Source organism: Taudactylus pleione, unplaced genomic scaffold (genome assembly GCF_031769625.1).
Source record: "Taudactylus pleione unplaced genomic scaffold, aTauple2 ptg000584l, whole genome shotgun sequence".
Taxonomy (NCBI): Eukaryota; Metazoa; Chordata; class Amphibia; order Anura; family Myobatrachidae; genus Taudactylus; species Taudactylus pleione.
The window spans coordinates 1,636,349-1,661,034 of record NW_028284986.1 but is presented as its reverse complement, the minus strand read 5'-3'; the positions used below and the strand labels follow the sequence as shown (position 1 = coordinate 1,661,034).

The 24,686-nt window shown below is 46.5% G+C and overlaps 1 protein-coding gene across 3 annotated transcripts in view; it reads right to left on the bottom strand.

The window, feature by feature from the left end:
- LOC148481366 (protein unc-13 homolog B-like) overlaps window positions 1-24,686 on the bottom strand; it is a 296,399-nt gene that overhangs the window by 141,195 nt on the left and 130,518 nt on the right. For all 3 annotated transcript variants that reach the window (XM_088453621.1, XM_088453622.1, XM_088453623.1), the window contains exons 15-16: window positions 21,203-21,292; window positions 3,711-3,845 (exon numbers count right to left, since the gene is read on the bottom strand). In XM_088453621.1, the coding sequence (XP_088309747.1) occupies window positions 3,711-3,845; window positions 21,203-21,292 (225 nt within the window). The remainder of the gene's footprint in view (window positions 1-3,710; window positions 3,846-21,202; window positions 21,293-24,686) is intronic.

Genomic DNA, 24,686 nt, shown 5'->3' with positions numbered 1-24,686 from the left:
CATTGCCTGCTACCATCCACCAAGTACCCCCCACATTGTTTGCTACTCTCCACCAAGTACCCCCACATTGTCTGATACTGTCCACCAAGTACCCCCCCACATTGTCTGCTACCGTCCACCAAGTACCCCCCACATTGTCTGCTATTGTCCACCAAGTACCCCCCACATTGTCTGTTACTGTCCACCACAGCCATGTCTAACTCCAAGTAGAATGTGCACAGCCATATCTAGTTCCAAGTATAACATGCAGAGCCATATCTACTGTAGTTCTAAGTATAACGTGCAGAGCCATATCTACTGTAGTTCCAAGTATAACGTGCAGAGCCATATCTAGCACCAAGTATAACGTGCAGAGCCATATCAAGCACCAAGTATAACGTGCAGAGCCATATCTACTGTAGTTCCAAGTATAACGTGCAGAGCCATATCTAGCACCAAGTATAACGTGCAGAGCCATATCAAGCACCAAGTATACCGTGCAGAGCCATATCTAGCACCAAGTATAACATGCAGAGCCATATCAAGCACCAAGTATAACGTGCAGAGCCATATCTAGCACCAAGTATAACGAGCAGAGCCATATCAAGCACCAAGTATAACGTGCAGAGCCATATCAAGCACCAAGTATAACATGCAGAGCCATATCTAGCACCAAGTATAACGTGCAGAGCCATATCAAGCACCAAGTATAACATGCAGAGCCATATCTACTGTAGTTCCAAGTATAACGTGCAGAGCCATATCTAGCACCAAGTATAATGTGCAGAGCCATATCTAGCACCAAGTATAACGTGCAGAGCCATATCTAGCACCAAGTATAACGTGCAGAGCCATATCTAGCACCAAGTATAACATGCAGAGCCATATCTAGCACCAAGTATAACGTGCAGATGTAATTTATTTTCCCCAGATTGCCTGGGGAACCTTGCTAGTGTCCTCCCCTCATCTGGACCACCACCTCTCCCCCACAGGTGTAGGACTGATGGGCTGAAAAACAGGGCTCATCCTATTGGTTCTGGCAGATTTAATAGCTTGCGGAGCAGTTCAATAATGCTGGTGATAGTTCCTGCTCTATGTAGTGACCTGTGTTCCTGTGATCTACTTACTGTTGGTGATCTGGTTCCTCATCTCACATGTGCTGCTCTCTATAATCCTGACCTTGGCTTTCCTACTGACCACGTTTTGTATGCCGTCAGCCCTGACCCCAGATTGTTTAATGTTATTCTGCCAGTCTATAGCTATTGACCATGGCTTTATCATACAGTAACAAGTCATAATTCTGGAGTCTGTATCATTATACTACCTGCTCCCAGCCCATGACATTGAAGTATATGAGTATCAGTATATGAAGTATACTGGTTATATGCAGCCAGCCCTGACCTCCACAAAGATTACTATCATAGCTGCCAGTAATCAGCATGAGATCTTGAAGTATATTACTATTTAATCCATCTGCAGCTAACCCTGACCCCTGCATATCATTGCTATTTGTATACACCAATATATTATATTGTGATCATAACATTCTCTGATCTCACATATTACATTTGTTCATCTGATAACATCCAAGATACTCAGTCTACCCATAAACTACAGCCAGGCTTAATTAATGATAAGCCTCTACTACTTGGAGTAGAAATCCTGGGGGCATCTGAGTAAAGGTGATCCTGTTTACCTTTAAGGGAAAGGTGGAAGCTATAGGTGAAACCTCTGTTACTGGTTCTAGGGGTGGCAGCTATAGGTGGAACCTCTGTTACTGGTTCTAGGGGTGGCAGCTATAGGTGGAACCTCTGTTACTGGTTCTAGGGGTGGCAGCTATAGGTGGAACCTCTGTTACTGGTTCTAGGGGTGGCAGCTATAGGTGGAACCTCTGTTACTGGTTCTAGGGGTGGCAGCTATAGGTGGAACCTCTGTTACTGGTTCTAGGGGTGGCAGCTATAGGTGGAACCTCTGTTACTGGTTCTAGGGGTGGCAGCTATAGGTGGAACCTCTGTTACTGGTTCTAGGGGTGGCAGCTATAGGTGGAACCTCTGTTACTGGTTCTAGGGGTGGCAGCTATAGGTGGAACCTCTGTTACTGGTTCTAGAGGTCTGATCACTTCTCTTTGGAAACTGTCATATCAAGGTCCAATGACCCGGTCTAATCCCTGTATAAATACAAAATTCAGATTAATAAAATTGTGTTGTAACCAAATTATACTGTATAGGAGACGCGCAGTGCACGCGGTCCCGCGTGTATCAATTTTTTATATGGGTTATGTGTTTTACGTTTGTGTTTGTGTTTGTGTAACCACCATGGAATAAGGATACAGAGAATGAAGGGTGTCTGTTAGACAGGGGGACTACATGATTGGGAGCAGAGGACGGAGTATGCATAATTAAGTGCAACATTGTATTTGACATGTTGCAATATAAGATGCAGTGAGACACGTGGAACTCCGTCAACATAGTATAAACCCATAAATCACAATCAGACTCGCCCGGAGATTGTCACTGATTAAGAATATTAGTTTAATGGCAAATGTATTTATATTTAAGAGATCCATGAAGGATAATAACATTGATCTCGGATACGTATTACAAACATTTAGCATAAGCTGTTGAACTAGACGGCATGTGCATAAAATATATCATATTAAATATATGGTTATTTTTATTGAGGTCATGTGAACATGCCTGGCCTATAGGATTGAATATACCTAATAAAGTATAAAATACTATATTTGAACTTTGTCAATGTTATATAACCCGGGAACCACCATAAGATATTTATGATATTGATTCTTTATACACTATAACGTCCATCATAAGCCGTTAATTTTAGAACGCACTTGAAGGAAGATTAAGATACTTCCCTTTATTATTAGGATTACATGGATGTATTTGGTTTAATCGTGTTATATGATGGATGATTAATATATCAGTGGGTGTTTTTCAATCTAGACACCTTTGCAAGAGGTAATTTAATTCCAGGATAATTAGGAGCAAACTTATGGACATCTAATAGTGGCAGTTTATTATTATTATCTTTATTATAACTATACACCTGATTATTCAGGCGTTTAGGAATTTGTGATTACGAATTTTATTCACCAATAATTTTCTTCATGATTATGAAGGTGTATGAGATTCAAGGTCCCTTGAGACATTATCCAATTTATCATGAAGATTAGTGAATAATGGTGATGTCCCCTTAGTTACAGACACCTAGGCATATGACCATTTAGAGGTAATATAAAAGCAAATAAATGTACAGTATAGTTTGGTTACAACACAATGTTATTAATATGAATTTTGTTTTTGTACTGTAATATTATATTTTGCGGACTACTTTTTATTTATTAATACCAATAAAAGTTATATTTTAATAATTGCATGACAATTCCTCAATTCCATCAATGTTATTAATATCGATTGATACAGCTTTTGAGTCCGTGAGTGCCCCACAAAGGAATTATCTTTTTCTCTTTTTGGTATAGCTAGATTGTGATATATATTCCTGGGTGCACCTCCTCTCATAATAGTAGTGAAATTTGCAAGACATTATGCCTACTATATAATATGATATTTGTTAAGATAAGGAAGGACTCAAAATAAATACGTTTATAATAATATCTGTGCGGGTAAGCTCTTCTCTTTCCCTGTATAAATACCTCCGTTCTAACTTGCACATATAGGAACATATATGGGATGACATAGTATGTTACGTACGGGGTCGGTCTGATACTCCCGGCTATACAGCTCGTGGCAGTTGTTGAATATGTACTCATAGGTGGAGTTCAGGCAGGCTTTCACACAGTCCCTGACCACCTGGCTGGCCCGGGGCGGACTCTGCAACTCTTGTACCTTGCAGGATAGAGAAAACAGTATAAAAATACAAGTAAAATAAAAAAGTAAGCTGCAAAGAACACTGAATACCTACTGGGACGCTGCATGGCTACCTACCGGGACTCTGCATGGCTACCTACCGGAACGCTGCATGGCTCCCTACCAGGACGCTGCATGGCTACCTACCAAGACGCTGCATGGCTACCTACCGGAACGCTGCATGGCTACCTACTGGAACGCTGCATGGCTCCCTACCAGGACGCTGCATGGCTACCTACCAAGACGCTGCATGGCTACCTACCGGGACGCTGCACGGCTACCTACCGGGACGATGCACGGCTACCTACCGGGACGATGCATATGTAAGAGACTGTTATTCACAGCAACAATTCTGGTCCCGAGGCTACATGGTACTACAAAGCTCCCACATACGTGCCATGTGCTATGTTACTGGCTGCACATGATACCCGGGCATATACAGAACAGTTATGTGCCATCTGATAGCTGAGATCTCGGCAGTGTAAGCTTGTACAATTGGCACGTCCTGTGCCCAGGTCAGATTAATGTAGACTTTATGTTGTCACCTTTATAGAATGCTTTTATCCGTAGCCACGGGATACAAAGTAAATGTACACAGTAACATCGTTCCCCATGGACTACGGCTGACACATAATGCACAACACTATACTGAGACTCTTCTTACAGTTAAAACCAGCAGTAATACCACAAATCACAATATCTACATGTAAATGAAGCAATGACATCACAGTGGGCGTGTCCAGGGTGTGATCCAGATGCACTAAGCTTCTCTCCCCTCCTCCGCTGCTGGAACCATTTGCAGAACCCGGAGCTGGTGACGCTGCCACCTAATCCATTGCCCATGTCTGACATCAGATGTGCGGGGGCACATTCTGGCATTGTGTATCGCGAGGCCTGAGCCCGGAGCAGGGCCGATATTCATGTAAACTGGTGATATACAATACTGCTACTGCACATGCTGCAAAATCACTAATAACTCGCACAGCGCAGGCGTCCAACAGTGTGTACGCACAGAGCCCCAGTACCGCGTGGTGCCTGCAATGTATGGAATATTCCTGGGAGGTGGCTATTCAGACGCACCGAGATGTACCGTCTCTTACGGCCGCCTTATGGGAGCGTCGCGAACGTGACGCAGGAGTGGTGTGAACTAACCTGCTTACACTGGAGGCCATACGTTCACGGAGATTCTGCGCCTAGTATGAAGATGGTGGAGTCTAACGACGTACAAAGTGGGATGGTTGCGACCAGTGGCGGTTCTTACCTTTTCCAGTCCGGCTAGGGGTGCCCGGGCCGCAACTTAGGTCAGCGCTGACCACAGTCCCTAATCTTGTACTGCACATGCGCAGTAGCCGGGATTGTATTGCTGCATGCGCAGCTGGAGTATAACACTGTGCAGCGCCTAGTGGTACATTACAGCCAGCTATCAGCACAGAGCAGGGTTCCTGCTGGAAGCTCCATCACACTCCGGCCTGGTACTCCCACAGGGGGAGGAGTGTCCGCCCCTGAGACGGTCAGCCCTGTGTGAGATTAGCAGGTACGGCGTACAATGGGAAGCCACTACACTGCCAACACATGCAGGTCAGATCCACACAGGGGGACAGTCTCCTGCTCCCTAGCTAGAATCTGCCACTGGAGAGGCACTAAGTGGGCGCCCCAGTCATTGTACAGTCAGACGCACGCTTGTACACCAGGAGTAAGGGCCGATACTGCCATTAGCAGGAAGTCGCAGTTACGCCTACGGAAACGGACGCTAATGCGTTGCCCGCAGCGCGAGACCTGGAATCAGGCCCATAACGTCACAGGGGACAGTCACTGACACTCACCATTATTTGGGGTAGGAACTCCTAGTTACTAAATTATCTTATTTACTATAATGTGGGTGATATACGTACTCGCGGGTCTTAATAACATTAGTGCATAGTTTACAGTACAGACAAGGGGACATCCCCCTCATTAATGTGTCATATCATCCAGACAGAAACACTATACAGAGACTGGAATAACATTGGTGCCCTTTACAAAATGAGTTTATGTGCGGTTATCAATGAGCATGGTGCTGTACAGCTTTCCTGTGCCATCAGTGACCATGTTCCCAATCCCTACGATCCCTATTCATACACCTCTCAGTATATATCAGAATAACATTGGTGCCCTTTATAAAATGAGTTTATGTGGGGTTATTAATGAGCATGGTGCTGTACAGCTTTCCTGTGCCATCACTGACCATGTTCCCAATCCCTATGATCCCTATTCATACACCTCTCAGTATATATCAGAATAACATTGGTGCCCTTTATAAAATGAGTTTATGTGCAGTTATTAATGAGCATGGTGCTGTACAGCTTTCCTGTGCCATCACTGACCATGTTCCCAATCCCTACGATCCCTATTCATACACCTCTCAGTATATATCGGAATAACATTGGTGCCCTTTATAAAATGAGTTTATGTGCGGTTATTAATGAGCATGGTGCTGTACAGCTTTCCTGTGCCATCACTGACCATGTTCCCAATCCCTACGATCCCTATTCATACACCTCTCAGTATATATCAGAATAACATTGGTGCCCTTTATAGAATGAGTTTATGTGCAGTTATTAATGAGCATGGTGCTGTACAGCTTTCCTGTGCCATCACTGACCATGTTCCCAATCCCTACGATCCCTATTCATACACCTCTCAGTATATATCAGAATAACATTGGTGCCCTTTATAAAATGAGTTTATGTGCGGTTATTAATGAGCATGGTGCTGTACAGCTTTCCTGTGCCATCACTGACCATGTTCCCAAACCCTACGATCCCTATTTATACACCTCTCAGTATATATCGTCCATAAACCAGAAAATAAATCACGGAGGGGACGGAGGTCCTGCAATCAGTCACAAACACCCCAGGGCTCCAGGGCCTGACTCGCTGATTAGTAAAAGAATAAACGTATCAGGAACGTATAAAGACAGCGGCAGCCGCAGTAATGGATGTGCGTGACGTGTCGTGTCTGACCAGGATTACATTCACTCCCTCCCATTATATCCCAAGTCTCTCATCTCCGTTACTCCAGCGCCAGTGGATGTGATCAGAGTCAGCGGGAGAGCGCGGACACACGGCGCCTCTCCAAAAAGGTCCCGTGCGCCGGATCGTGACACAGAGCTAGATGATAGGTGACACATTCAGTGGTGTCAGACAGATGTGAGGTGACTTCTGCTCCCCGGCTCTTCTGCTTCTCAAACCCTCCTCGGGGTCCTGAGCCGACAGCCCCGATCGGCGGTGACGATGCTGTCCCACTTAGCGGCAGCTGGCAGAGCAGAGTTCTGGCTCCCAGCAACAGAGCTCTGGTTACAGACTATACCCGTGCTAGCAGCTCCCCGCTGGGCGCTCATTACCCAGTGCCCTGATCATTACATGGACGGGAACAATGGAAGCCGGGTCTCCAGGTGGAAGATCACAGGACGGCTAAGCTCCTCTCTCTCTCACAGCGAAGTGCTGTTCTCCTATGATCTGATTCATTTATGTGACACATTCTGGTAGGGGGCCGCTCCCTGTGTCACTGTACCATCTTACTACAACAGGGAGACCTGAGCTACCGTATGGGACGCTGTTCTCCTATGATCTGATTCATTTGTGACACATTCTGGTAGGGGGCTGCTCCCTGTGTCACTGTACCATCTTACTACAACAGGGAGACCTGAGCTACCGTATGGGACGCTGTTCTCCTATGATTTGATTCATTTATGTGACACATTCTGGTAGGGGGCCGCTCCCTGTGTCACTGTACCATCTTAATACAACAGGGAGACCTGAGCTACCGTATGGGACGCTGTTCTCCTATGATCTGATTCATTTATGTGACACATTCTGGTAGGGGGCTGCTCCCTGTGTCACTGTACCATCTTACTACAACAGGGAGACCTGAGCTACCGTATGGGACGCTGTTCTCCTATGATCTGATTCATTTATGTGACACATTCTGGTAGGGGGCCGCTCCCTGTGTCACTGTACCATCTTAATACAACAGGGAGACCTGAGCTACCGTATGGGACGCTGTTCTCCTATGATCTGATTCATTTATGTGACACATTCTGGTAGGGGGCTGTTCCCTGTGTCACTGTACCATCTTACTTCTTTACAACAGGGAGACCTGAGCTACCGTATGGGACGCTGTTCTCCTATGATCTGATTCATTTATGTGACACATTCTGGTAGGGGGCTGCTCCCTGTGTCACTGTACCATCTTAAAAGAACAGGGAGACCTGAGCTACCGTATGGGACGCTGTTCTCCTATGATCTGATTCATTTATGTGACACATTCTGGTAGGGGGCCGCTCCCTGTGTCACTGTACCATCTTACTACAACAGGGAGACCTGAGCTACCGCATGGGACGCTGTTCTCCTATGATCTGATTCATTTATGTGACACATTCTGGTAGGGGGCCGCTCCCTGTGTCACTGTACCATCTTACTTCTCTACAACAGGGAGACCTGAGCTACCGTATAGGACGCTGTTCTCCTATGATCTGATTCATTAATGTGACACATTCTGGTAGGGGGCTGCTCCCTGTGTCACTGTACCATCTTACTACAACAGGGAGACCTGAGCTACCGTATGGGACGCTGTTCTCCTATGATCTGATTCATTTATGTGATACATTCTGGTAGGGGGCCGCTCCCTGTGTCACTGTACTATCTTACTACAACAGGGAGACCTGAGCTACCGTATGGGACGCTGTTCTCCTATAATCTGATTCATTTATGTGACACATTCTGGTAGGGGGCCGCTCCCTGTGTCACTGTACCATCTTACTACAACAGGGAGACCTGAGCTACCGTATGGGACGCTGTTCTCCTATGATCTGATTCATTTATGTGACACATTCTGGTAGGGGGCTGCTCCCTGTGTCACTGTACCATCTTACTACAACAGGGAGACCTGAGCTACCGTATGGGACGCTGTTCTCCTATGATCTGATTCATTTATGTGACACATTCTGGTAGGGGACTGCTCCCTGTGTCACTGTACCATCTTACTACAACAGGGAGACCTGAGCTACCGTATGGGACGCTCTTCTCCTATGATCTGATTCATTTATGTGACACATTCTGGTAGGGGGCTGCTCCCTGTGTCACTGTACCATCTTACTACAACAGGGAGACCTGAGCTACCGTATGGGACGCTGTTCTCCTATGATCTGATTCATTTATGTGACACATTCTGGTAGGGGGCTGCTCCCTGTGTCACTGTACCATCTTAAAAGAACAGGGAGACCTGAGCTACCGTATGGGACGCTGTTCTCCTATGATCTGATTCATTTATGTGACACATTCTGGTAGGGGGCCGCTCCCTGTGTCACTGTACCATCTTACTACAACAGGGAGACCTGAGCTACCGCATGGGACGCTGTTCTCCTATGATCTGATTCATTTATGTGACACATTCTGGTAGGGGGCCGCTCCCTGTGTCACTGTACCATCTTACTTCTCTACAACAGGGAGACCTGAGCTACCGTATAGGACGCTGTTCTCCTATGATCTGATTCATTAATGTGACACATTCTGGTAGGGGGCTGCTCCCTGTGTCACTGTACCATCTTACTACAACAGGGAGACCTGAGCTACCGTATGGGACGCTGTTCTCCTATGATCTGATTCATTTATGTGATACATTCTGGTAGGGGGCCGCTCCCTGTGTCACTGTACTATCTTACTACAACAGGGAGACCTGAGCTACCGTATGGGACGCTGTTCTCCTATAATCTGATTCATTTATGTGACACATTCTGGTAGGGGGCCGCTCCCTGTGTCACTGTACCATCTTACTACAACAGGGAGACCTGAGCTACCGTATGGGACGCTGTTCTCCTATGATCTGATTCATTTATGTGACACATTCTGGTAGGGGGCTGCTCCCTGTGTCACTGTACCATCTTACTACAACAGGGAGACCTGAGCTACCGTATGGGACGCTGTTCTCCTATGATCTGATTCATTTATGTGACACATTCTGGTAGGGGACTGCTCCCTGTGTCACTGTACCATTTTACTACAACAGGGAGACCTGAGCTACCGTATGGGACGCTGTTCTCCTATGATCTGATTCATTTATGTGACACATTCTGGTAGGGGGCTGCTCCCTGTGTCGTTGTACCATCTTACTACAACAGGGAGACCTGAGCTACCGTATGGGACGCTGTTCTCCTATGATCTGATTCATTTATGTGACACATTCTGGTAGGGGGCTGCTCCCTGTGTCACTGTACCATCTTACTACAACAGGGAGACCTGAGCTACCGTATGGGACGCTGTTCTCCTATGATCTGATTCATTTATGTGACACATTCTGGTAGGGGGCTGCTCTCTGTGTCACTGTACCATCTTACTACAACAGGGAGACCTGAGCTACCGTATGGGACGCTCTTCTCCTATGATCTGATTCATTTATGTGACACATTCTGGTAGGGGGCTGCTCCCTGTGTCACTGTACCATCTTACTACAACAGGGAGACCTGAGCTACCGTATGGGACGCTCTTCTCCTATGATCTGATTCATTTATGTGACACATTCTGGTAGGGGGCTGCTCCCTGTGTCACTGTACCATCTTACTACAACAGGGAGACCTGAGCTACCATGTGGGACGCTGTTCTCCTATGATCTGATTCATTTATGTGACACATTCTGGTAGGGGGCTGCTCCCTGTGTCACTGTACCATCTTACTTCTCTACAACAGGGAGACCTGAGCTACCGTATGGGACGCTGTTCTCCTATGATCTGATTCATTTATGTGACACATTCTGGTAGGGGGCTGCTCCCTGTGTCACTGTACCATTTTACTACAACAGGGAGACCTGAGCTACCGTATGGGACGCTGTTCTCCTATGATCTGATTCATTTATGTGACACATTCTGGTAGAGGGCTGCTCCCTGTGTCACTGTACCATCTTACTACAACAGGGAGACCTGAGCTACCGTATGGGACGCTGTTCTCCTATGATCTGATTCATTTATGTGACACATTCTGGTAGGGGGCTGCTCTCTGTGTCACTGTACCATCTTACTACAACAGGGAGACCTGAGCTACCGTATGGGACGCTCTTCTCCTATGATCTGATTCATTTATGTGACACATTCTGGTAGGGGGCTGCTCCCTGTGTCACTGTACCATCTTACTACAACAGGGAGACCTGAGCTACCGTATGGGACGCTTTTCTCCTATGATCTGATTCATTTATGTGACACATTCTGGTAGGGGGCTGCTCCCTGTGTCACTGTACCATCTTACTACAACAGGGAGACCTGAGCTACCATGTGGGACGCTGTTCTCCTATGATCTGATTCATTTATGTGACACATTCTGGTAGGGGGCTGCTCCCTGTGTCACTGTACCATCTTACTTCTCTACAACAGGGAGACCTGAGCTACCGTATGGGACGCTGTTCTCCTATGATCTGATTCATTTATGTGACACATTCTGGTAGGGGGCTGCTCCCTGTGTCACTGTACCATTTTACTACAACAGGGAGACCTGAGCTACCGTATGGGACGCTGTTCTCCTATGATCTGATTCATTTATGTGACACATTCTGGTAGGGGGCTGCTCCCTGTGTCGTTGTACCATCTTACTACAACAGGGAGACCTGAGCTACCGTATGGGACGCTGTTCTCCTATGATCTGATTCATTTATGTGACACATTCTGGTAGGGGGCTGCTCCCTGTGTCACTGTACCATCTTACTACAACAGGGAGACCTGAGCTACCGTATGGGACGCTGTTCTCCTATGATCTGATTCATTTATGTGACACATTCTGGTAGGGGGCTGCTCTCTGTGTCACTGTACCATCTTACTACAACAGGGAGACCTGAGCTACCGTATGGGACGCTCTTCTCCTATGATCTGATTCATTTATGTGACACATTCTGGTAGGGGGCTGCTCCCTGTGTCACTGTACCATCTTACTACAACAGGGAGACCTGAGCTACCGTATGGGACGCTCTTCTCCTATGATCTGATTCATTTATGTGACACATTCTGGTAGGGGGCTGCTCCCTGTGTCACTGTACCATCTTACTACAACAGGGAGACCTGAGCTACCATGTGGGACGCTGTTCTCCTATGATCTGATTCATTTATGTGACACATTCTGGTAGGGGGCTGCTCCCTGTGTCACTGTACCATCTTACTTCTCTACAACAGGGAGACCTGAGCTACCGTATGGGACGCTGTTCTCCTATGATCTGATTCATTTATGTGACACATTCTGGTAGGGGGCTGCTCCCTGTGTCACTGTACCATCTTACTACAACAGGGAGACCTGAGCTACCGTATGGGACGCTCTTCTCCTATGATCTGATTCATTTATGTGACACATTCTGGTAGGGGTCTGCTCCCTGTGTCACTGTACCATCTTACTACAACAGGGAGACCTGAGCTACCGTATGGGACGCTCTTCTCCTATGATCTGATTCATTTATGTGACACATTCTGGTAGGGGTCTGCTCCCTGTGTCACTGTACCATCTTACTACAACAGGGAGACCTGAGCTACCGTATGGGACGCTGTTCAAAAAAGTGTTTTATGATCCCCTTTCATTATACTTCATTTACGCTAAATGCCAGTCACTCTTTTTGACTCAGACGGGCCCAGCATAAGTTGGAGGAGGATTGGGCATGTGATTGGTGGTCGGGGCTCATAGCCAATCGTGTACCGCCGTGACTGACACAGAATTTAATACAAAGGGAGTTTAAGAGACACTTTCAGTAGAGAAACGATAAACTTCTATTTAGTTACTGTAAACCAGGTAATGGCCGCGTCAGTCGCAGGAGCCCCTTCCACAGCAGGACCTGCCAGGGCCGGGGCAGGGGACATGTGGGTGAGGTCTGGGTAACTGGCGGAGGCACTAGCTGCCGCTTCTGATTGGCTGTAGGAGGATTCACCTCAGAAGCCGAGAGGTGCTTCCTCCGTTGGTAGTGTCTATATTATATCATTTTTGGGGTCCTGTTTTACTATTTTAGCTAATTTCTTTGGCACACGAGAAGGAAGATGATATGTCTGTAGTATGGAGGGTTTTATTTATACCAGAGTAATGGTTGGGGTGTATTCTTGCTGCAAAAACAAATGTTATTAACCATTTCTTATGCTTCTGTTGTTGAGTGAAAGTGTATCTGATGTACGGCTGACATAAACCTGGTGCATATACTACTGGTGCAGAGCTGGGTGTATCCGACTCAGCATATGGGTGTAAGTGTATCTGCTGTACACAAGACATAAACCTGGAGCATATACTACTGGTGCAGAGCTGGATGTATCCGACTCAGCATACGGGTGTAAGTGTATCTGTGTACACAAGACATAAGCCTGGTGCATATACTACTGGTGCAGAGCTGGGTGTATCCGACTCAGCATACGGGTGTAAGTGTATCTGATGTACACAAGACATAAGCCTGGTGCATATACTACTGGTGCAGAGCTGGGTGTATCCGACTCAGCATATGGGTGTAAGTGTATCTGCTGTACACAAGACATAAACCTGGTGCTTACACTACTGGTGCAGAGCTGGGTGTATCAGACTCAGCATATGGGTGTAAGTGTATCTGTGTACACAAGACATAAACCTGGTGCATATACTACTGGTGCAGAGCTGGGTGTATCAGACTCAGCATATGGGTGTAAGTGTATCTGATGTACAGCGGACAAAAACCTGGTGCTTATATACTACTGGTGCAGAGCTGGGTGTATCCGACTCAGCATATGGGTGTAAGTGTATCTGATGTACACAAAACATAAACCTGGTGCATATACTACTGGTGCAGAGCTGGCTGTATCAGACTCAGCATATGGGTGTAAGTGTATCTGCTGTACACAAGACATAAACCTGGAGCATATACTACTGGTGCAGAGCTGGGTGTATCAGACTCAGCATATGGGTGTAAGTGTATCTGTGTACACAAGACAAAAACCTGGTGCATATACTACTGGTGCAGAGCTGGATGTATCTGACTCAGCATACGGGTGTAAGTATATCTGTGTACACCAGACATAAACCTGGTGCTTACACTACTGGTGCAGAGCTGGATGTATCCGACTCAGCATATGGGTGTAAGTGTATTTGTGTACACAAGACATAAGCCTGGTGCATATACTACTGGTGCAGAGCTGGATGTATCAGACTCAGCATATGGGTGTAAGTGTATTTGTGTACACAAGACATAAACCTGGTGCATATACTACTGGTGCAGAGCTGGGTGTATCAGACTCAGCATATGGATGTAAGTGTATCTGATGTACAGCAGACAAAAACCTGGTGAATACACTACTGGTGCAGAGCTGGGTTTATCAGACTCAGCATATGGGTGTAAGTGTATCTGATGTACAGCAGACAAAAACCTGGTGCATATACTACTGGTGCAGAGCTGGGTGTATCAGACTCTGCATATGGATGTAAGTGTATCTGATGTACAGCGGACAAAAACATGGTGCATATACTACTGGTGCAGAGCTGGATGTATCCGACTCAGCATATGGGTGTAAGTGTATCTGCTGTATACAAGACATAAACCAGGGGCATATACTACTGGTGCAGAGCTGGAAGTATCCGACTCAGCATATGGGTGTAAGTGTATCTGCTGTACACAAGACATAAACCTGGTGCATATACTACTGGTGCAGAGCTGGGTGTATCAGACTCAGCATATGGGTGTAAGTGTATCTGATGTACAGCGGACAAAAACCTGGTGCATATACTACTGGTGAAGAGCTGGATGTATCCGACTCAGCATATGGGTGTAAGTGTATCTGTGTACACAAGACATAAACCTGGTGCATATACTACTGGTGCAGAGCTGGATGTATCCGACTCAGCATATGGGTGTAAGTGTATCTGATGTACACAAGACATAAGCCTGGTGCATATACTACTGGTGCAGAGCTGGATGTATCCGACTCAGCATATGGGTGTAAGTGTATCTGTGTACACAAGACATAAGCCTGGTGCATATACTACTGGTGCAGAGCTGGATGTATCAGACTCAGCATATGGGTGTAAGTGTATCTGTGTACACAAGACATAAACCTGGTGCATATACTACTGGTGCAGAGCTGGATGTATATGACTCAGCATATGGGTGTAAGTGTATCTGTGTACACAAGACATAAACCTGGTGCTTACACTACTGGTGCAGAGCTGGATGTATCCGACTCAGCATATGGGTGTAAGTGTATCTGTGTACACAAGACATAAGCCTGGTGCATATACTACTGGTGCAGAGCTGGGTGTATCCGACTCAGCATACGGGTGTAAGTGTATCTGATGTACACAAGACATAAACCTGGTGCATACACTACTGGTGCAGAGCTGGATGTATCAGACTCAGCATATGGGTGTAAGTGTATTTGTGTACACAAGACATTAACCTGGTGCATACACTACTGTTGCAGAGCTGGATGTATCAGACTCAGCATATGGGTGTAAGTGTATTTGTGTACACAAGACATAAACCTGGTGCATACACTACTGGTGCAGAGCTGGGTGCATCCGATTCAGCATATGGGTGTAAGTGTATCTGTGTACACAAGACATAAACCTGGTGCATATACTACTGGTGCAGAGCTGGCTGTATCAGACTCAGCATATGGGTGTAAGTGTATCTGATGTACACAAGACATAAACCTGGTGCATACACTACTGGTGCAGAGCTGGATGTATCCGACTCAGCATACGGGTGTAAGTGTATCTGATGTACAGCGGACAAAAACCTGGTGCATATACTACTGGTGCAGAGCTGGAAGTATCCGATTCAGCATATGGGTGTAAGTGTATTTGTGTACACAAGACATAAACCTGGTGCATATACTACTGGTGCAGAGCTGGGTGTATCAGACTCAGCATATGGGTGTAAGTGTATCTGATGTACAGCGGACAAAAACCTGGTGCATATACTACTGGTGAAGAGCTGGAAGTATCCGATTCAGCATATGGGTGTAAGTGTATTTGTGTACACAAGACATAAACCTGGTGCATATACTACTGGTGCAGAGCTGGGTGCATCCGATTCAGCATATGGGTGTAAGTGTATCTGTGTACACAAGACATAAACCTGGTGCATATACTACTGGTGCAGAGCTGGGTGCATCCGATTCAGCATATGGGTGTAAGTGTATCTGTGTACACAAGACATAAACCTGGTGCATATACTACAGGTGCAGAGCTGGGTGTATCCGACTCAGCATACGGGTGTAAGTGTATTTGTGTACACAAAACATAAACCTGGTGCATACACTACTGGTGCAGAGCTGGATGTATCCGACTCAGCATATGGGTGTAAGTGTATCTGTGTACACAAGACATAAACCTGGTGCATATACTACTGGTGCAGAGCTGGGTGTATCAGACTCAGCATATGGGTGTAAGTGTATCTGATGTACAGCGGACAAAAACCTGGTGCATATACTACTGGTGCAGAGCTGGATGTATCCGACTCAGCATATGGGTGTAAGTGTATCTGCTGTACACAAGACATAAACCTGGTGCATATACTACTGGTGCAGAGCTGGATGTATCCGACTCAGCATATGGGTGTAAGCGTATCTGTGTACACAAGACATAAACCTGGTGCATACACTACTGGTGCAGAGCTGGGTGTATCAGACTCAGCATATGGGTGTAAGTGTATCTGATGTACGGCTGACATAAACCTGGTGCATATACTACTGGTGCAGAGCTGGATGTATCCGACTCAGCATATGGGTGTAAGTGTATCTGTGTACACAAGACATAAACCTGGTGCATATACTACTGGTGCAGAGCTGGATGTATCCGACTCAGCATACGGGTGTAAGTATATCTGTGTACACAAGATATAAACCTGGTGCATATACTACTGGTGCAGAGCTGGGTGTATCAGACTCAGCATATGGGTGTAAGTGTATTTGTGTACACAAGACATAAACATGGTGCATATACTACTGGTGCAGAGCTGGGTGTATCTGACTCAGCATACGGGTGTAAGTGTATCTGTATACACAAGACATAAACCTGGTGCATATACTACTGGTGCAGAGCTGGATGTATCCGACTCAGCATACGGGTGTAAGTGTATCTGTATACACAAGACATAAACCTGGTGCATATACTACTGGTGCAGAGCTGGGTGTATCCGACTCAGCATATGGGTGTAAGTGTATCTGTGTACACAAGACATAAACCTGGTGCTTACACTACTGGTGCAGAGCTGGATGTATCCGACTCAGCATATGGGTGTAAGTGTATCTGTGTACACAACACATAAGCCTGGTGCATATACTACTGGTGCAGAGCTGGATGTATCAGACTCAGCATATGGGTGTAAGTGTATTTGTGTACACAAGACATAAACCTGGTGCATACACTACTGGTGCAGAGCTGGGTGCATCCGATTCAGCATATGGGTGTAAGTGTATCTGTGTACACAAGACATAAACCTGGTGCATATACTACTGGTGCAGAGCTGGATGTATCCGACTCAGCATATGGGTGTAAGTGTATCTGTGTACACAAGACATAAACCTGGTGCATATACTACTGGTGCAGAGCTGGATGTATCCGACTCAGCATATGGGTGTAAGTGTATCTGTGTACACAAGACATAAACCTGGTGCATACACTACTGGTGCAGAGCTGGATGTATCCGACTCAGCATATGGGTGTAAGTGTATCTGTGTACACAAGACATAAACCTGGTGCATATACTACTGGTGCAGAGCTGGGTGTATCAGACTCAGCATATGGGTGTAAGTGTATCTGATGTACAGCGGACAAAAACCTGGTGCATATACTACTGGTGCAGAGCTGGGCATATCAGACTCAGCATATGGGTGTAAGTGTATCTGTATACACAAGACATAAACCTGGTGCATATACTACTGGTGCAGAGCTGGATGTATCCGACTCAGCATATGGGTGTAAGTGTATCTGTGTACACAAGACATAAACCTGGTGCATACACTACTGGTGCAGAGCTGGGTGCATCCGACTCAGCATACGGGTGTAAGTGTATCTGTGTACACAAGACATAAACCTGGTGCATATACTACTGGTGCAGAGCTGGGTGTATCAGACTCATCATATGGGTGTAAGTATCTGTGTACACAAGACATAAACCTGGTGCATATACTACTGGTGCAGAGCTGGGTGTATCAGACTCAGCATACGGGTGTAAGTATATCTGTGTACACAAGACATAAACCTGGTGCATATACTACTGGTGCAGAGCTGGGTGCATCCGACTCAGCATATGGGTGTAAGTGTATCTATGTACACAAGACATAAACCTGGTGCATACACTACTGGTGCAGAGCTGGGTGTATCAGACTCAGCATACGGGTGTAAGTGTATCTGTGTACACAAGACATAAACCTGGAGCATATACTACTGGTGCAGAGCTGGGTGTATCCAACTCAACATATGGGTGTAAGTGTATCTGTGTACACAAGACATAAGCCTGGTGTATATACTACTGGTGCAGAGCTGGGTGTATCCGACTCAGCATATGGGTGTAAGTGCATTTGTGTACACAAGACATAAACCTGGTGCATATACTACTGGTGCAGAGCTGGGTGTATCCGACTCAGCATATGGCAGTAAGTGTATCTGTGTACACAAGACATAAACCTGGTGCATATACTACTGGTGCAGAGCTGGGTGTATCAGACTCAGCATATGGGTGTAAGTGTATTTGTGTACGCAAGACATAAACATGGTGCATATACTACTGGTGCAGAGCTGGGTGTATCTGACTCAGCATACGGGTGTAAGTGTATCTGTATACACAAGACATAAACCTGGTGCATATACTACTGGTGCAGAGCTGGATGTATCCGACTCAGCATACGGGTGTAAGTGTATCTGTGTACACAAGACATAAGCCTGGTGCATATACTACTGGTGCAGAGCTGGGTGTATCCGACTCAGCATATGGGTGTAAGTGTATCTGTGTACACCAGACATAAACCTGGTGCTTACACTACTGGTGCAGAGCTGGATGTATCCGACTCAGCATATGGGTGTAAGTGTATCTGTGTACACAAGACATAAGCCTGGTGCATATACTACTGGTGCAGAGCTGGATGTATCAGACTCAGCATATGGGTGTAAGTGTATCTGTGTACACAAGACATAAACCTGGTGCATACACTACTGGTGCAGAGCTGGGTGCATCCGATTCAGCATATGGGTGTAAGTGTATCTGTGTACACAAGACATAAACCTGGTGCATATACTACTGGTGCAGAGCTGGATGTATCCGACTCAGCATATGGGTGTAAGTGTATCTGTGTACACAAGACATAAACCTGGTGCATATACTACTGGTGCAGAGCTGGGTGTATCCGACTCAGCATATGGGTGTAAGTGTATCTGATGTACAGCGGACAAAAACCTGGTGCATATACTACTGGTGCAGAGCTGGGCATATCAGACTCAGCATATGGGTGTAAGTGTATCTGTATACACAAGACATAAACCTGGTGCATATACTACTGGTGCAGAGCTGGATGTATCCGACTCAGCATATGGGTGTAAGTGTATCTGTGTACACAAGACATAAACCTGGTGCATATACTACTGGTGCAGAGCTGGGTGTATCAGACTCAGCATATGGGTGTAAGTATCTGTGTACACAAGACATAAACCTGGTGCATATACTACTGGTGCAGAGCTGGGTGTATCAGACTCAGCATACGGGTGTAAGTATATCTGTGTACACAAGACATAAACCTGGTGCATATACTACTGGTGCAGAGCTGGGTGCATCCGACTCAGCATATGGGTGTAAGTGTATCTATGTACACAAGACATAAACCTGGTGCATACACTACTGGTGCAGAGCTGGGTGTATCAGACTCAGCATACGGGTGTAAGTGTATCTGTGTACACAAGACATAAACCTGGAGCATATACTACTGGTGCAGAGCTGGGTGTATCCAACTCAACATATGGGTGTAAGTGTATCTGTGTACACAAGACATAAGCCTGGTGCATATACTACTGGTGCAGAGCTGGGTGTATCAGACTCAGCATATGGGTGTAAGTGTATCTGATGTACACAAGACATTAACCTGGTGCATACACTACTGGTGCAGAGCTGGGTGTATCCGACTCAGCATATGGGTGTAAGTGTATTTGTGTACACAAGACATAAACCTGGTGCATATACTACTGGTGCAGAGCTGGGTGTATCCAACTCAACATATGGGTGTAAGTGTATCTGATGTACACAAGACTAAGCCTGGTGCATATACTACTGGTGCAGAGCTGGGTGCATCCGACTCAGCATATGGGTGTAAGTGTATCTGTGTACACAAGACATAAACCTGGTGCATATACTACTGGTGCAGAGCTGGGTGTATCAGACTCAGCATATGGGTGTAAGTGTATTTGTGTACACAAGACATAAACCTGGTGCATATACTACTGGTGCAGAGCTGGATGTATCCGACTCAGCATATGTGTGTAAGTGTATCTGATGTACAGCGGACATAAACCTGGTGCATATACTACTGGTGCAGAGCTGGGTGTATCCGACTCAGCATATGGGTGTAAGTGTATCTGATGTACAGCGGACATAAACCTGGTGCATATACTACTGGTGCAGAGCTGGGTGTATCCGACTCAGCATATGGGTGTAAGTGTATCTGATGTACAGCGGACATAAACCTGGTGCATACACTACTGGTGCAGAGCTGGGTGTATCCGACTCAGCATACGGGTGTAACTATGTAATTACAACATCCTCATTTTTACACCTTTTGTTACTTGTTTTTGTGATGCAGCCTCCTGCTCACCATGAACCCCATTGTGTTCTGTGTGAGCGTTGTGACAACTGTGTGGCTAGGACAATACTAAAGGGAGACTTATTATGTAGCTAAATTAAAACATATATATCCGTAAAAAAACCTCATTCACAAAAGGTCAGATGGGCACCGAGCACAAGCCCATTATTCCAGCAGTAACTGAAGATGGGGGTCAGGGCGGCTTATCCGGCAGGCGGGGATGTGAGGACATTCTGATCCCTATACTGGCAGGATAAGGGTGTTGCTAAGCATCTTACATGGACCCTCACAGGCTGACAAGAACACCTTCAGCGGTTACAGCACATGCAGGTTGACAAGCGTCTGCTGGAAGGGTTCTTTACGGTAAGAGCAGGGCAGGTAGAGCATTAGTCGTGCTGTTTAACGCGATGCAGTGATTTAGACTGGATCCCTATATTTTTAGACAAAGCATGAATTTGTATAAAAAAACCACCTTCCCGGACTGCGCATTATACATACACCTGTATTCCTGTCGTGGGATTTACGGGATGGAGGTTACCTTCATGCGAAAGAACGTGATGCTGGTCAGTAAATCCACCGTGGACTTTAGGTCCTGCAGTCTGTCGGGGCTGCTGGCGGGGAAATTGTTCTAGGAGAAAGGACACAGAACACGATTAGTGAAAGGTTATATCGCCCGGCTCTCGGCATTCAGGTCATCCAGCGACCGCTATGACCCTAAAGAGAATAATACTTCACATGAAATGATAGAATACTATACAAGGTACAAATTCCTTACTTCCCTACCTAGTGTTACTTACATGGTTATATCTCTGAAATTCTATTGGGCTGAATGTAAGACGCATGGGAGCCATGTTTTAGTATGCGCATGCGCGCATGAGTCCGATGACGAGCGTACAGAGTCGCAGTGCAGATTTAGACGCACGGTATCAGAAGTGTGAGGGCCGTTCCAGTGCGGTGGCTAAAATGACGCACAGAGATGTTCCGTCTTATGAGAGTGTCGCGGACGCGCACACAGACGCCAAACCGCTCACACTCAGACGGAAAATCTGCACCTGCCATAGGGCTTGTGCACGTCTTGCTAGTGCGTCCGATGGCGGCGTCTAAAGATGCGGAAAGCGGGCATTTATGGATCCTGACAGTGGGCGTCGCACTCCTTGCCCATACTGACGCACAGATCGCCTTTGTAGCGGCATTAGCATATAGACGCAGACGTGAGTGCGGAAAAAGACGCGACTGCGGCCAACCTGTAATTGACCCCTGTAGATTATGTCCTACATCAGATGCGTATAGGAAGACGGACGCTGTGAGCTGTATCTGTGGTTTCGCACAGACGCCCAATGCACTGGCTGATGCCGCGTGCGATAAAACAGGCAACATTGTATCATCTGAGGGAACTAAACACATATTTACAATCCAACGGTCAACGACTATTTAATTCATAACAAACAAATGCAGCTGCAACACAGAACACTTTGAAGAACATTATTAAATATACATGAAGAAAATACATTTACCATGAATAGACTATTTCTCAGCAAGATATAATCCATCACAGCTGCACTTCCCTGTCAGACAGACGCAGTAAGAGAGGAGGACAGACGTATTCGCACATGGGACAGACGGTTACTATTGGGAAGCGGCCGGCTGGGCAGCACTTTGCCGCATAAACATTTACAGATATGACAGCGTAAGCCGGGGAGGATTGTATGGCCAGAACAAGGATGTCCTCCGGCTGAAGCCCCCGCAGAGACTGAATTACTGGAGATGATACTACTGGGAATACTTAGAAATAACGGCACCTTCTATGAAAAGCTCCAGTATATATATATATATATATATATATATATATATAGAGAGAGAGAGAGAGAGAGAGAGAGAGAGAGAGGGCATTGCTCCGTAGGATGGAACGTGGGCAGTGCACACAGCATGCAGAGAACCTGAATTGGGGCCATCAGACATAATACACAACGGCGCGGATAAACATTTTGGACCAAGTATTTGTGGAATTCTGTAAAGAACAGATGGTGACAGATTCATTATTTAACATGCAGACAGCTTGGTGGAGGATCCGCCAGACCAGGCGCCAATATTCACCCAGCGTGTGGTAGCCGGCGCACATTCCCAGCTCTCCTGCACGCGGAGGCGATGAGGCTCAGTCAGAAGATGGGATGTGTGACAGGGAGCTGACGTCACAATCTGCCGAGGCCCTTGGGTCTGTATGTACCACCAGGACCAGTGTCACAGGCTGAAGCAGATTTCATGTTTTTCTCAAATGTCAACATGAACGGACCTTGAAGACCCCCAGTGTGCACCTGCAGCTGGTGAGCAAGACCCGAGAGCACAGCCCTACACCCCAAACTTTGACAGTACGATATACAAATGTATGTAATTACGGGGTCATCCACTCACCGGCCTCCGCGGCACAGCAATGACTAACCTCCTCCTACTTGTCCGGTCATTTCTACTGTGTCTACCTCCACCTCTCCCCTATATACCTCTTGCCTTGGTGACTATATTAGATCTATTGACGGAAAGGGATTGAAATACTGACGGATAAAGATCCCGACTGGGACAGGTAAGTACCCTAACCCTCCCTCAGTGGTGACTAACCCTAACCTCCCCCCGGGGGTGCCTGACCCCCTCTTACCGCTCCCTAAACCTAACCCTCCTGGGGGGGGGGGTAAGGTGTCTAACCCTAAACTCTCACTGGGGGTGCCTAACCCTCCCACTCCCCTTAGGGGTGCTTAGACCTAATCTCCCCCCCCCCAAACCTAACCCTGCTAGACTACCAAATCCTAAATACCCCCCCCCCCCACAGCTAACGCTAATGCACCCCAGACTAAAGGCCCCCATACATCAGAGATTGATTGCAGCAATCGTGCAATTTGCAATCGATTGTGTATAAAAACTTTTCCCTTTTTCAATCGATTGCAGATTGCAGAATTGCCACAATCGATTGAAAAAGGGAAAGATTTTTATACACAATCGATTGCAAATTGCACGATTGCTGCAATCAATCTCTGATGTATGGGGGCCTTTACCTTCGTTCGGGATTAACATAGGCGTCTGTATTTCGACACCTATGTTAAATGCCTTGCTGGGATTCCGCTGTCGGGATTGAGATCGGCGGTCGCATACATCCCTTATTAACCTCCAATACCACCTGTATTCTGACGGCAGCCAAATTTACCTCTCTTCCCTGATGTTACCCTTCGGTGCTCTTCCGCCTCACTTGATGTCTGTCAGACATCTCCTCCTAGATCTCCAGACACGTCCTAAAAATTTCTAAAACTGAAGTTATTGTGTTTTCCCAGCCAAGGTCCTCTCCCCTCTCCTCCTCCCTCCACTACATCTCCTCTCCTCCTCCCTCCACATCTCCTCACTATTCTCGGTGTCCAAAGCCTACTGTCTGGGTGTCATCCTTCACTCTGCAAACCCCACCAGGTTGTGTTTGAAAATTGACAGTTAGGAGCTGAATGGCTGGTACTTTATCTCTCTCCAATGCTTTGATAAATCTTCCCAGTCCGGTATCGCCATTCACACACTCCATCATTCCAAATTCCTGCGCTCCTCAGCCTGTCCTTTACCCCTCTGTCCATCTCATTCTCCCCTCTCATTGCTCACCCTCTGCTGCCTCTCCCCTGCCGGTCACTCCACTGGCCCCCTGCCCCCTTCCCCATACACAATCACACCCCTCCCCTTCAAACATGCTTTCATCTCCCATATTCTCCTGTTAGGACATTTCCTCTCCTCCTGGCTACCACCCTATTTCTCTGCCAAAATCCGTCAAGGACTTGGAAGCAGCCATCAATAAATATCTTCACTTGACCCAAAATGCCCTGGCAAAAAGTGACTAAGTCATAGGGCCACTTCCCCGTCTCCATAGCCGCTCTCGGCAAAGGGCCACTTCCCCGTCTCCATAGCCGCTCTCGGCAAAGGGCCACTTCCCCGTCTCCATAGCCGCTCTCGGCAAAGGGCCACTTCCCCGTCTACATAGCCGCTCTCGGCAAAGGGCCACTTCC